Below are 15,518 nucleotides of genomic sequence, written 5' to 3' on the forward strand. Positions count from 1 at the left end.
AAATTGATTTTAAACAGCGGTTGACATGCTTCGAAGTACGGTAATGGAATATTTAGAAATCTTTTGTCACGAATTGCGCCATGCTCGTGACCCTTATTTACACTTCGGATAGTGTCTTGAACGCACGAACAAAACGCCGCTATTTGGATATAACGATGGATTATTTTGGACCAAACCAACATTTGTTATTGAAGTAGCAGTCCTGGGAGTGCATTCTGACGAAGACAACAAAGGTAATCAAACTTTTGTAATAGTAAATCGGAGTTTGGTCAGGGCTAAACTTGGTCGGTGTCTAAATGGCTAGCCGTGATGGCTGGGCTATCTACTGAGAATATTGCAAAATGTGCTTTCACCGAAAAGCTATTTTAAAATCGGACATATCGAGTGCATAGAGGAGTTCTGTATCTATAATTCTTAAAATAATTGTTATGTTTTTTGTGAACGTTTATCGTGAGTAATTTAGTAAATTCACCGGATGTCTGCGGGGGGTATGCTAGTTCTGAACGTCACATGCTAATGTAAAAAGCTGGTTTTTGATATAAATATGAACTTGATTGAACAAAACATGCATGCATTGTATAACATAATGTCCTAGGGTTGTCATCTGATGAAGATCATCAAAGGTTAGTGCTACATTTAGCTGTGGTTTTGTTTTTTGTGACATTATATGCTAGCTTGAAAAATGGGTGTCTGATTATTTCTGGCTGGGTACTCTGCTGACATAATCTAATGTTTTGCTTTCGCTGTAAAGCCTTTTTGAAATCGTACAGTGTGGTTAGATTAACGAGAGTCTTGTCTTTAAAATGCTGTAAAATAGTCATATGTTTGAAAAATTGAAGTTTTCGGATTTTAGAGGAGTTTGTATTTCGCGCCACGCCCATCATTGGATATTGGAGCAGGTGTTCCGCTAGCGGAACGTCTAGATGTAAGAGGTTTTAAGCAGACTGTGTTTGTCTGTTGTTGTGACTTAGATGAAGATCAGATCACATTTTATGACCAATTTATGCAGAAATCCAGGTAATTGCAAAGGGTTCATATACTTTTTCTTGCCGCTGTACATAGTTTCACAGGAATTAGATGGAGAAGAACAATCTATCTACCAAACTACCAACCTGCAGGCACCAGCGGTCAGGTGTTGCCCAGCTGTCAGGTGTCCCACGTTGGAAGAGGGCAGTGCCCCCCCACTGTGGCCGTTGCAGGGGTGGTTACAGCCCATCACGGAGGAGCCCAGTTTGCTGTGCTGACCGTTCACAGGAGGAATGTGTGAGTTCTTACATGCCAAGGGCTTATGGAGGGCCGCTGTTGGGCAGTCAGGGCCACCCAGGGCCCCCAGCTTGGCCCCTGCCGTGGGGACGTGGACCTTTGGTACCAGCGGGGAGAAGGGAGCGTGAGCAGCTAGACCGGGAGAGGAGGAGGATGTGACATGGCCGTGTTGCTGCCCTCCGGAGCTCTGCTTGAGGGTCAGGAGAGAGGAATGCTGAGAGGAGGAGAGGCCAGTGGGGCTGTTGGGGGGGACAGACAGGTCTGAGTGTTGGTGGTGGTCGCTGGGGTGGAATGCTTCACCTGGAGGAGAGACAAAAGTGTTGAGTGGAATACTGGACAAACATAGTTGTGATTCCCAGTGGTTACAGATGTCTACTTCTCTCTAGAGGTGTAATCTATGGGCCATATCTCTGCTTCTCTCTAGAGGTGTAATCATATCTCTGCTTCTCTCTAGGAGGTGTAATCTAAGGGCCATATCTCTGCTTCTCTCTAGGAGGTGTAATCTATGGGCCATATCTCTGCTTCTCTCTAGGAGGTGTAGTCTATGGGCCATATCTCTGCTTCTCTCTAGAGGTGTAATCTATGGGCCATATCTCTGCTTCTCTCTAGAGGTGTAATCTATGGGCCATATCTCTGCTTCTCTCTAGAGGTGTAATCTATGGGCCATATCTCTGCTTCTCTCTAGAGGTGTAATCTATGGGCCATATCTCTGCTTCTCTCTAGAGGTGTAATCTATGGGCCATATCTCTGCTTCTCTCTAGAGCTGTAATCTATGGGCCATATCTCTGCTTCTCCCTAGGAGGTGTAATCTATGGGCCATATCTCTGCCTCTCTCTAGAGGTGTAATCTATGGGCCATATCTCTGCTTCTCTCTAGAGCTGTAATCTATGGGCCATATCTCTGCTTCTCTCTAGAGCTGTAATCTATGGGCACATATCTTCCCTGAGATCTGTGTGTGTATCCATTAATAATGCACTATTGTCAACAGGACACGTGAACAGTAATTCAGGTTAGTTGCCGGTATGTCTTGAATTCTCTGTGTCCTAAAAAAGGTTGCGAGAAAAAAATAAAAATAAAGAGATCTCACCAGGCGGAGCTGGTCGTCGGCACATGGTCTTGAAGTGCTTTGGGGTGGTCTTACAGAGGTCCCCGGAGGTAGAGAGCGGGTTCCCGGGGGACGAACCACTGGAATTCTGAGAAGGGTGACTGTAGGGGCACACTTTGGCCCCAGGTGTTTTAGCAGATTTCCCAGGAGTCTCGTGAGAGACTCGCTTCTCGTGACACGCTGGTCCCCCTGTTCCTATTGGACCAGAGAAGGGAGGGAGGGAGGGAGGGAGGGAGGGAGGGAGGGAGGGAGGGATAATGAAAAGGAGAGAAGGAAGAAGGTTTTACTCAGAGGAGTAACAGGTTGTGTTTCTGTAGCCAGTAGCTAGCTACACACTGAAGTACAGTTCCCTCCATTTTGTCAGTGTAAATGTCTGCAAATGTTACAATTTTGTTAACGTAAATTACATGAAAACATGCCAAATAATGAATGTCTAAATTAGTTTGCATCTGTTTACGACTTAACCTTGAGAGATCTGAGCAGAGAGAGAGGTGTGGGGTCGAGGTGTGTTTACCTTGCTGTGCGTGCGAGGCAGTGCTGTGGTTGCAGTGGATCCCTCCGTTGCTGTGAGCTGAGTTCCACAGACCAGAAAGTTTGTGGGCTGAGAGGAAGGAAGACGGGTCCCAGTCTACGGAGCTCTGCTCTGGGTAACCTTCACTACAACTCTGAGCCTTACACGATGATGAGTGGGACAACGGAACCTGGCAGGAGGGAGGGAGAAGATACTAGTTCAGTACATGGTTGACTAGGTACAGCCTTTTTCCCCCACTAACATTTGATGCTGTAGACAGAGCAGAAATGAAGGAGGACAATACTATTCATTTACATTAACTGGAGCTGTCTGACTGGTACCTGGGAGAGGAGACAGGAGAAACAACAGATGTTAGTTCAGGGTCAAAACACTACACTACTTTTAACCAGGAGGCCTATAGGGCTGGTCAAAACACTGCACTACTTTTAACCAGGAGGCCTATAGGGTTGGTCAAAACACTGCACTACTTTTAACCAGGAGGCCTATAAGGCTGGTCAAAACACTGCACTACTTTTAACCAGAAGGCCTATAAGGCTGGTCAAACCACTGCACTGCTTTTAACCAGGAGGCCTATATGGCTGGTCAAAACACTGCACTACTTTTAACCAGGAGGCCTATAGGGCTGGTCAAAACACTGCACTACTTTTATATTCAGAACCACATTCCTGTAAAGCTTAGAGGATCTCATGTTAAATACTGTTGAAGTAATATGGCTACAGGTCCATCTGCCTCACCTAAACCCCATTCTGGTGGGAAGCTGCTATAGATCAAGTGCTAACAGTCAGTATCTGGATAATGTGTGTGAAATGCTTGATAATGTATGTGATATCAACAGAGAAGTATATTTTCTGGGTGATTTAAATATTGACTGGTTCTCATCAAGCTGCCCACTCAGTAAAACACTTCAAACTGGTAACTAGTGCCTGCAACCTGGTTCAGGTTGTCAGTCAACCTACCAGGGTATTTACAAACATCACAGGAATTAAATCATCAACATGTATTGATCACATCTTTACTAATGCTGCAGAAATTTGTTTTAAAGCAGTATCCAAATCCATAAAATGTAGTGATCACAATATAGTAGCCATATCTAGGAAAACCAAAGTTCCAAAGGCGTAATATAAGAGGTCATACAATAAGTTTTGCAGTGATTCATATGTTGTTGATGTAAAGAATATTTGCTGGTCTGTGGTGTGTAACGAGGAGCAACCAGACGCTGCACTTGACACATTTATGAAATTACTGGTTCCAGTTACTAAAAGACACAAACCCATTAAGAAAATGACTGTAAAAACTGTTAAATCCCTGTGGTTTGATGAGGAATTGAACAATTGTATGATTGAGAGGGATGAGGCAAAAGGAATGGCAAATAAGTCTGGCAGCACAACCGATTGGGAAACGTATTGCAAATTGAGAAATCATGTGACTAAACAGACATTTTTATTTTATTTTTTATCACTAAAACTACACTATGAACCAAAGCTTTGGAGCACCTTCAATGACATTTTGGGCAAAAAGGCAAACTCAGCTCCATCATTCATTTGAATCAGATGGCTCATTCATCACAAAACCCAGTGATTTTTCCAACTACTTTAATGTTTAATTGTTGTCATTGGCAAGATTGGGGCGACAGCGTAGCCTAGTGGTTAGAGCGTTGGACTAGTAACCGAAAGGTTGCAAGATCGAATCCCCGAGCTGACAAGGTAAAAATCTGTCGTTCTGCCCCATGAACAGACATTTTTATTTTATTTTTTATCACTAAAACTACACTATGAACCAAAGCTTTGGAGCACCTTCAATGACATTTTGGGCAAAAAGGCAAACTCAGCTCCATCATTCATTTGAATCAGATGGCTCATTCATCACAAAACCCAGTGATTTTTCCAACTACTTTAAAAGCCGTCATTATAAATAAGAATTTGTTCTTAACTGTCTTGCCTAGTTAAATAAATGTTCAAATAAAATAAATTAGCAAACGTAGAGATGACATGCTCGCAACAAACACTGGCACTACACATCCAAGTATATCTGACCAAATTATGAAAGACAAGAATTGTAATTTTGAATTCAGTAAAGTGAGTGTGGACGAGGTGAAAAAATGATTGTTGTCTATCAACAATGACAAACCACCGGGGTCTGACAACTTGGATGGAAAACTACTGAGGATAATAGCAGACGATATTACCACTCCTATTTGCCACGTCTTCAATTTAAGCCTACTAGAAAGTGTGTTCCCTCAAGCCTGGAGGGAAGTTAAAGTCATTCCGCTACCCAAGAATAATAAAGCCTGTCAGCCTGTTATCAACCCTTAGTACACTTCTGGGGGGGAAAATGGTGTTTGCTCAGATGTGCTATTTCACAGTAAACAAAGTGACAACAGACTTTCAGCATGCTTATAGGGAAGGACATTCAACAAGTACAGCACTTACAAATTACTGATGATTGGTTGAGAGAAATTGATGATAAACAGATTGTGGGGGCTGTTTTGTTAGACTTCAGTGCAGCTTTTGATGTTATTGATCATAGTCTGCTGATGGAAAAACGTATGTGTTATGGCTTTACACCCCCTGCTATATTGTGGATAAAGAGTTAGCTGTCTAACAGAAAACAGAGGGTGTTCTTTAACCTTTATTTAACCAGGAAAGTCAGTTAAGAACACATTTTTATTTATAATGACGGCCTACCGGGGAACAGTGGGTCAACTGCCTTGTTCAGGGGCAAAACGACAGATTTTTACCTTGTCAGCTCAGGGATTCAATCCAGCAACCTTTCGGTTACTGGCCAAACCCTCTAACCACTAGGCCAGGTAGAATACGGAATTCCCCACTTTTTTCAATCTTTACTAACGACATGCCACTGACTAAGTAAAGCCAGTGTGTCTATGTATGCGGATGACTCAACACTATACACGTCAGCTACTACAGCGACTAAAATGACTGCAACACTTAAAGAGCTGCAGTTAGTTTCAGAGTGGGTGGCAAGGAGTAGAGAGATTCACTTCCTCATTACTTGTTTTTGTATGAGGTGTTAACAAGCTGAATGTAACGAGCTGTCTGTTTAAAAATACTAGAACACAGCTCGGACACCCATGCATACCCCACAAGACATGCCACCAGAGGTCTATTCACAGTCCCCACGTCCAGAACAGACTATGGGAGGTGCACAGTACTACATAGAGCCATGACTACATGGAACTCTATTCCACATCAGGTAACTGATTCAAGCAGTAGAATCAGATTTAAAAAGCAGGTAAAAATACACCTTATGGAACAGCGGGGACTGTGAAGAGACACACACAGGAACAGATACACGCATACGCACACAAATACACATGGATTTTGTATTGTAGATATGTGATAGTAGAGTAGTGGCCTGAGTGAACACACTTAATGTGTTGTGAAAAGTGCTATGACATACGTCATGTAATATATGAAATTATATATACCGTAAATTCCGGACTATAAGCCGCAACTTTTTTCCCACGCTTTGAACCTCGCGGCTTAAACAATGACGCGGGCTAATATATGGATTTTTCCCGCTTTCAAATTTGTGGGTCCTGACAGCGTGGAGCTATCCACTATCATCAACGGGTTTCGAAAGGCTGGACTGCTGCGTGTTGAAGAGGGCTCAGCGGGGGATTAGCCTCCGGATGAAAGTGACGAGAGCGACAATGAAAACGATCCAATATCGGATGAAGCAATTCTGAGGCTATTCAACTCCGACACCGAAGGAGATGACTTCAGTGGTTTCAGTGCACAGGAGGAAGATAGTGACCAATGACTTTCTTGGTAGGCAACTGTTTACTACAATTTTTTTATTTTTTGTTACAACCCGCGTTTCGTTAAAGCCTATTTATTTTTTGTTATAAGCCGCGTTTCGTTAAAGCCTATTTATTTTTGTTACAAGCCGTGTTTCGTTAAAGCCTGTGTAAAGTTAATTGTTTCAATGTACCGGTAGGCACCTGCGGCTTATTTATGTTCAAAATAAAAAAAAATTTTTAATTCAGTGGGTGCGGCTTATATTCAGGTGCGCTCAATAGTCCGGAAATTACGGTAAGTGAAATAAATGTTTCTGGACCCCAGGAAGAGTAGCTGCTGCCTTGGCAGGAACTACTGGGGATCCATAATAAACCCCAGGAAGAGTAGCTGCTGCCTTGGCAGGAACTACTGGGGATCCATAATAAACCCCAGGAAGAGTAGCTGCTGCCTTGGCAGGAACTAATGGGGATCCATAATAAACCCCAGGAAGAGTAGCTGCTGCCTTGGCAGGAACTAATGGGGATCCATAATAAACCCCAGGAAGAGTAGCTGCTGCCTTGGCAGGAACTACTGGGGATCCATAATAAACCCCAGGAAGAGTAGCTGCTGCCTTGGCAGGAACTAATGGGAGTCTAGTTTTACCTGAACACATTGTGTTTTAGAGCAAAGACCTGAGTAAGAGGATAGAGGACTTGAGCGGTCTCCTGGATGTGTGTTGCATTTAAATAGGGACATGAGAGAAGACATTAGTTCAGGGTGAGAGGCAGGGCCCTGAGTTTCTCCTGACCTCACCAGGAGGGTAGAAGCTAAAACTAGGTACCATTTGTCCTGGTCATTTACATGACCTTGCCTAAGCCATACAATTGACGAGCATCCCATCTAGGGGTGTACTTGTACATCAAGCTGCCTCACTCTACAGAAACAAGAGCTAGACTCCTGCCCTATGGGCCGTTCTGGTTCACTGTACAGAAACATGAGATGGACTCCTGCCCTATGGGCCGTTATGGTTCACTCTACAGAAACAGGAGATGAACTCCTGCCCTATGGGCCGTTCTGGTTCACTCTACAGAAACAGGAGATGGACTCCTGCCCTATGGGCCGTTATGGTTCACTCTACAGAAACAGGAGATGAACTCCTGCCCTATGGGCCGTTCTGGTTCACTGTACAGAAACAGGAGATGGAGTCTTGCCCTATGGGCCGTTCTGGTTCACTCTACAGAAACAGGAGATGGACTCCTGCCCTATGGGCCGTTATGGTTCACTCTACAGAAACAGGAGATGAACTCCTGCCCTATGGGCCGTTCTGGTTCACTGTACAGAAACAGGAGATGGACTCCTGCCCTATGGGCCGTTCTGGTTCACACTACAGAAAACAGGAGATTGACTCCTGCCTAGACAAAAATCCATATTGCGATAAATTGCCTGAATGAACAATGAATAGAACGATACGTTTATAACAATAATAACGTGCTCCACAGTTACAACGTGCTCCAACATGAATAATGTGCTCCACAGTTTAACATGAATAATGTGCTTTACAGTTTAACATGAATAACGTGCTCCACCGTTTAACATGAATAATGTGCTCCACAGTTGTTTTTTATTCTCCTTTAAACTGCTTCTAGTTTTGATGGTCGTAGCCATTAACTGTCCCATTAACAATCACCCATATTATCAAACTTATTTCATTTCAAAACATTTCTCCAGTATAGAGCTACTTATCATAATGAACAATATCAGCAAAATGCCTGTAATAAGTGATCGGTCGGTGTCGATCATTTTAGGTTTATCATCCCAGCTCTACTCCAACCTCATGGGTCTGTCTGGCTCTTACAAGACTAGTTACACTACATGACCAAAAGTATGTGGACAGCTGCTCGTCGAACATCTCATTCCAAAATCATGGGCATTAATATGGAGTTGGTCCCCTCCCCTTTGCTGCTATAACAGCCTCCACTCTTCTGGGAAGGCTTTCCACTAGATGTTGGAACATTGCTGCAGGGATTTGCTTTCATTCAGCCACAAGAGCATTATTGTGCGATCAGGCACTGATGTTGGGCGATTAGTCCTGGCTCGCAGTCGGCGTTCCAATTCATCCCAAAGGTTTTCGATGGGGTTGAGGTCAGGGCTCTGTGCAGGCCAGTTAAGTTCTTACACACCGATCTCGACAAACCATTTCTGTATGGACCTCGCTCTGTGCGCGGGGGCATGGTCATGCTGAAACAGGAAAGGGACTTCCCCCAATTGGTGAAGAGTGGTTCATCACTCCAGAGAACCCGTTTCGACTGCTCCAGAGTCCAATGGCGGCGAGCTTTACACCACTCCAGCTGACGCTTGGCATTGCGCATGGTGATCTTAGGCTTGTGTGCGGCTGTTGGGCCATGGAAACCCATTTCATGAAGCTCCCGACGAACAGTTGTTGTGCTGACGTTGCTTCCAGAGGCAGTTTGGAACTCGGTAGTGAGAGTTGCAACCCGACGACAGATGTTTTTTAATGCGCTACAAGCTACAGCACATGTGCATTGCATTTAAATACGTAAAGTGTTTATGTAAAAACGCCTCTAAGACAGAAAGTATATTTTCTCAAGAATCCACATTAAATAAGACTACCTCAGTGCCTCTGCTTGTGAAGAGAGAAGGCCAAGTCTGACAGAGAACAAACAGCTTCCGAAGAGACAGGATTCTTAGATGTGGTATTCATTTAGCCTTGCAGAATGGAGAACTGTAACACCACGAACAGCCACAGGACAGCAGTACTGACACTGACTGTATCCATCCACAGTTGAAGAATGGTGCAGGTTTCATCATCACCAAATCCAGTGCCTTTCAGCTTCTTGGTGGATGACATGACCAAACATTTTTCAATAATTTTTTTTAGACCTTGAGAAATCAGCCCAGAGCTAGCAAGCTGTAACACGGGTTTTCATGTAACTGTAAATAGTGCTAATGGTTGGCTAGCTTGAGGGGCATGCATGGTCTTGTCATATTCAGCAGTACAGGCGTCTCTTGGGCACTCCGTCTCTCCTCCTCCTCTCCCTCTTACCGGTGCAGGTGTCTCCTGGGCACTCCATCTCCTCTCACTACCCTACCTTCTCTCCTCTCCTCTCACTACCCTACCTTCTCTCCTCTCCTCTCACTACCCTACCTTCTCTCCTCTCACTACCCTACCTTCTCTCCTCTCCTCTCACTACCCTACCTTCTCTCCTCTCCTCTCACTACCCTACCTTCTCTCCTCTCACTACCCTACCTTCTCTCCTCTCACTACCCTACCTTCTCTCCTCTCACTACCCTACCTTCTCTCCTCTCCTCTCACTACCCTACCTCTTCCACCCCCCCTACTTTCCTCCACCCTCTTACCAGTGCGGGCATCTCCTGGGCACTCCGCCTCTCCCCTACGTCCTCCTCCCTACCATCCCCCCCTTACCGGTGCAGCCGTTTCCTGTGCGCTCCGTCTCTCTTCCTCCTCGACGCTCTTCCGGCAGCTCTGGCAGATCCAGAGCGGTACCTCTCCCAGTAGAGACTGGCTCAGCGAAGGCACGGTGTCGGACAGCTTCTGGCCCGGCACCTCTCGGAGCAGGGCCTGGGACAGGGCTGGGACAGCGTCAGCTAGCTTCGCTTCGTGGCCCCCAGGCAGACCATTGGCAGAGCTGGCCCCCCAGTCCTTAAAATCACGGTGGCACAGGAGGCAGCAGGTGTGCATTGGCTGGGGGAGAGCGACAGAGGTGAGCCAGTGACATTAGGAATGCAGCGGAGAGGAGGAGAGACAGAGGTCAATCATCTAGGTGAAGGACAGGTGGAAGAGGGGAGGAGAAGAGAGGAGGATGGGGAGGAGAAGAAGAGTAGAGGGTGGGGAGGAGAAGAGAGGAGGATGGGGAGGAGAAGAGAGGAGAAGAAGAGTAGAGGGTGGGGAGGAGAAGAAGAGAGGAGGATGGGGAGGAGAAGAGAGGAGAATGGGGAGGAGAAGAGATGAGGATGGGGAGAAGAAGAGGATGGAGGAGAAGGCATGGAGAGGATGGAGGAGAAGGGATGGAGAGGATGGAGGAGAAGGGATGGAGAGGATGGAGGAGAAGGGATGGAGAGGATGGAAGAGGGGAGGAGGGTTGGAGGAGAGCAGAGGAGGATGTTTTAGGTCAAGATCAGGGGTGGAGGAGAGGATGGGATCTGAGGAGAGGTGGATGTTAGTGAGATTGACATGGAGCATGATGAAGTTGTCCCCTGGACACTGATCTAAGGTCAAGTTTTTAACATGGAGATTAGAATTACACGAGTAAGATCTGACCACGTGAACAATGATCACAACAATATTTGTATTGCAAAGAGGAAGTAAAAGTTGACCATGGCGCCAGCTTGGCACATGCAGTGGTTTCTTAGAACAAAACAGTGGCTAAAATGTAGTGATTTCATGTGTCCCATGTCCACACTAACTAGTGGTCAGCTGGAACAGTAAGCTTTGTTTACCACAATACCCAATACACCTACAAGGGCGTCCATGTAATGTTTAGGTAAAAACTTGGAAGCATGCATATGACACTTGAGATGTGTAGAGAAAGTGCAAACTAAACAAAAGCAAGCCATGCATGTTTCTAGTCAAACGTTAACACTAGTTAAAGCTAAAGTTAGTCAGTTGACTACTACCCCTGGGATGTAGTTTGTTAGTCAACTAGCTAACACGTGTAGTTACAGTACCGGTGCACAGTATATGGTTTACTAATTGCCAAGTGTGATTACATGTCAGCAAACTTCCAATACCACCGTGAGCTAACAAGCTAAATACAATTTTAAAACAGCAATCTTACGACTGACACTAACGTCAATACCAGAAAAATGCAGACTGGATATCGTTAGCTAGCTAGCTAGTTAGCCTAGTTGACTAAAACGAATGTGAATGTGTATTTATTGATGGCTTGCACAATTTACAACACTGGCTAAGTTTTCATTATTTATGAAGCTAGTGGAGCTAGTTATTACTACGCCCCTGACCAGATTGTAAATGAACAACAAACAAAACAGAAATACACAACCCTGGAGCACTAGTTAGTTATGCAACTTAGCTAGCTAGAAACCCTAATCAACCATCCAAACACTGAAGGAATAAACGTTAGCAGAAATACCGGATTCCCCTAAATGATTGGTAACCTTTTAGCTAACCTTTTAGCTAGCCTTTTAGCTAGCCCACTAGTTATTTCTGCGGCTAGCTAACGTTACCTGATTCGCCCTGGCCGCCAGTCTATCCAGCCCTGCATCTCCGCCAGCTGTATCTCCGGGAGAGACGGGGCTCTTCGATATGCTCTGTTGTCCGGGAACCAGCTCCTTGCTCCCGACTCCTTGCTGTTTGCTTTTCTTCCTCGCCATCACGCAGGTGTCGGATATATATATCCTTTGGCCAAGGTTTGCACTAAGTTTAGAGGTGTTTAAAAGCACGGTTTCGATTCTTCTAGGAACACAAATGTTCACTATCTTCTCCAGTCAAGACAACAGTCAATATGGCGGAGCGCTGGCACACTCGGGGGGTTCATAGGTCAAAGATAGTACTGGCAAAATGGCTTCACCGCGATGAAGCTAAGCAGTCGCCATGTTGAGTGAGGGCAACCGTTCCAAGGAAAATCACACAGTATAACGTGTTGTACAAAATCTCTGGTTTACAGGCCACACATTGGTGCATTTCACATTTTGAATTTATTGGCATAATGAATATTTCCACCTGAACTATTATATAATGATAATAGTCTTATCAATGACTGGCTACCACACCATTCAACGTTATGTTATTACACACAGCGTTATGTTATTACACACGCCGTTATGTTATTACACACGGCGTTATGTTATTACACACGGCGTTATGTTATTACACACGGCGTTATGTTATTACACACAGCATTATGTTATTACACACAGCATTATGTTATTACACACAGGGTTATGTTATTACACACAGCGTTAGGTTATTACACACAGCATTATGTTATTACACACGTATTATATGACTTGCATTATATGTCAAAGAGCTCTAAACGGTGTCTAAGATCTAAATGTAAACAAACAAATAACATCATGCAGATTGATGCAGCCATTTGCACATGCTGTTCAATATTCCATATTACAGTGTAATCTTGTGAAATGTTCAAACCATAGAGTTGGGACCATGTCTATGTACCCTGGACCCTATATTTCCTGGGCCCTATGTTCCCTGGGCCCTATGTTTCCTGGGCCCTATGTTCCCTGGGCCCTATGTTCCCTGGGCCTTATGTTCCCTGGGCCCTATGTTCCCTGGGAACATAGGGCTGAGGGAACATAGGTTAAGGGAACATAGGGCCCAGGGAACATAGAGCTGAGGGAACATAGGGTGGAGGGAAGATATTGCTGAGGGAACAGGGCTAAGGGAAGATAGGGCTGAGGGGAATATTTCAAGTTCCTTGGTGTCCACATCACCAACGAACTATCATGGTCCAAACATACCAAGACTGTCGTGAAGAGGGCACTTCAAAACCTTTTCCCACTCAGGAGACTGAAAAAATTTGGCATGGGTCCTCAGATCCTCAAAATGTTCTACAGCTGCACCATCGAGAGCATCCTGACCGGTTTCATCACCGCCTGGTATGGCAACTCCTCAGCATCCGACCATAAGGCGCTACAGAGGGTAGTTTGTACAGCCCAGTACATCACTGGGGCCAAGCTTCCTGCCATCCAGGACCTATATACTAGGCGGTGTCAGAGAAAGGCCCAAACAATTGTCAAAGACTCTAGTTACCCAAGTCATAGACTGTTCTCTCTGCTTCTGCACGGTAAGCGGTACCTGAGCGCCAAGTCTTGGACCAAAAGGCTCCTTAACTTCCCTGGGCTAGCGTCCCACTCTAGTCAACAGCCAGTGGAATCGTGTGGCGCGAAATAGAAATACCTCAAAAATGCTATAACTTCAATTTCTCAAACATATTACTATTTTACACCATTTTAAAGACAAGACTCTCGTTAATCTAACCACATTGTCCGATTTCAAAAAGGCTTTACAGCGAAAGCAAAACATTAGATTATGTCAGGAGAGTACCCTGCCAAAAATAATCACACAGCCATTTTCAAAGCAAGCATATATGTCACAAAAACCAAAACCACAGCTAAATGCAGCACTAACCTTTGATGATCTTCATCAGATGACACTCCTAGGACATTGTGTTATACAATACATGCATGTTTTGTTCAATCAAGTTCATATTTATATCAAAAAACAGCTTTTTACATTAGCATGTGTTGTTCAGAACTAGCATACCCACTGAAAACTTCCAGTGAATTTACTAAATTACTCATGATAAACGTTGACAAAATAGATAACAATTATTTTAAGAATTATAGATACAGAACTCCTTTATGCAATCGCGGTGTCAGATTTTAAAATAGCTTTTCGGCGAAAGCACATTTTGCAATATTCTGAGTACATAGCTCGACCATCACGGCTAGCTATTTTGACACCCACCAAGTTTGGGACTCACTAAACTCAGAATTACTATTAGAAAAATTGTATTACCTTTGCTGTTCTTCGTTAGAATGCACTCCCAGGACTTCTACTTCAACAACAAATGTTGTTTTGGTTCCAAATAATCCATAGTTATATTCAAATAGCTCAGTTTTGTTCGTGCGTTCAGGTCACTATCCGAAGGGTGACGCGCGAGCGCATTTCGTGACAAAAAAAATCAAAATATTCCATTACCGTACTTAGAAGCATGTCAAACGCTGTTTAAAATCAATTTTTATGCTATTTTTCTCGTAAAATAGCGATAATATTCCAACCGGGCAACGTTGTAGTCATTCAAAGGCTGAAAGAAAAAAATTGAGAATTCTCGTGAACCACATCTCAGTCTCACTGTCCCCAGGCTGACCACTCACAAACTCTCCTGCTGTTTTCTATCCAAATCTACTAATTATATGCATATTCTCGTTTCTGGGCAAGAGTACTAACCAGTTTAAATCGGTACGTTTTTTATCCAGCCGTGCAAATACTGCCCCCTAGCCCCAACATCGCTGTTTATTATCTATGTGTAGTCTCTTTACCAACTACCTTGACTAACCTGTACCCCCAGCACGTTGACTCTGTACCAGTATATATGTATATAGCCTCATTATTGTTATGTCATTCTCTTGTGTTACTTTTTGATTTGATTTTTTTTTAACTTTACCTTATTAAGTTAAGTAAATATTTTCTTAACTCTATTTCTTGAACTGCATTGTTGGTTAAGGGCTCGTATATACGAACATAGGGCTGAGGGAACATAAGCTGAGGGAACATAGGGTGGACCTAAAGGTTTTGCATTTGCAGAACATTTTGTAGCAAGCTATTGAATTCAGTATACAATGAAATACTTTGTATCGTCTTTGAAATAATGCACAGTTCTGTGTGTCCTTCGGACGGACCATGGAAGCCAGATAAGGGTTCCCCAACTGAAACGAGTTGAAGATCCCTGCCCAAGACTATTGTGGAATGATTATAAATATACAGACACAATTCTCTTATAACACCAAATCAGAAGAAGACAAAACGACTGACGGCATAAGACCTTCTCACTTTAAGTTGTTTTCAGTTTCAATAGCCATACATACTGGTAGGTACGTCTCATTATATATATATATATATATATATATATATATATATATATATATATAAAATAAAAATAAAACATTCAAACGGTCTTTTTTTTAGATGTCAATACAACATGTTTCGGATTTAAAAAATATATAATCGTTTAATTAAGGTCATATTTGGAGAAAATTAGTTGATCTGTTGTTCTGTTCTATTAATTCAAAGGCTGTTGATAATTCAAAGGTAAAATCGCGCGTTGTCTGGACCGAGGCGGCTGGAAAACAAGGGAGC

General features: G+C 43.8%; 1 protein-coding gene across 3 annotated transcripts in view; it reads right to left on the minus strand.

The window, feature by feature from the left end:
- The window catches only part of LOC106612335 (protein FAM193B), a 46,962-nt gene extending 34,802 nt beyond the window's left edge, over positions 1-12,160 (minus strand). For all 3 annotated transcript variants that reach the window (XM_045724264.1, XM_045724265.1, XM_045724263.1), the window contains exons 1-5: positions 11,864-12,160; positions 10,083-10,361; positions 2,883-3,069; positions 2,351-2,563; positions 1,113-1,563 (exon numbers count right to left, since the gene is read on the minus strand). In XM_045724264.1, coding sequence (XP_045580220.1) covers positions 1,113-1,563; positions 2,351-2,563; positions 2,883-3,069; positions 10,083-10,361; positions 11,864-12,010 — 1,277 coding nt within the window. In that variant the 5' untranslated portion in view covers positions 12,011-12,160. The remainder of the gene's footprint in view (positions 1-1,112; positions 1,564-2,350; positions 2,564-2,882; positions 3,070-10,082; positions 10,362-11,863) is intronic.
- Positions 12,161-15,518: the final 3,358 nt, after the last annotated feature.

Source organism: Salmo salar, chromosome ssa09, assembly GCF_905237065.1.
Source record: "Salmo salar chromosome ssa09, Ssal_v3.1, whole genome shotgun sequence".
Classification (NCBI taxonomy): Eukaryota; Metazoa; Chordata; class Actinopteri; order Salmoniformes; family Salmonidae; genus Salmo; species Salmo salar.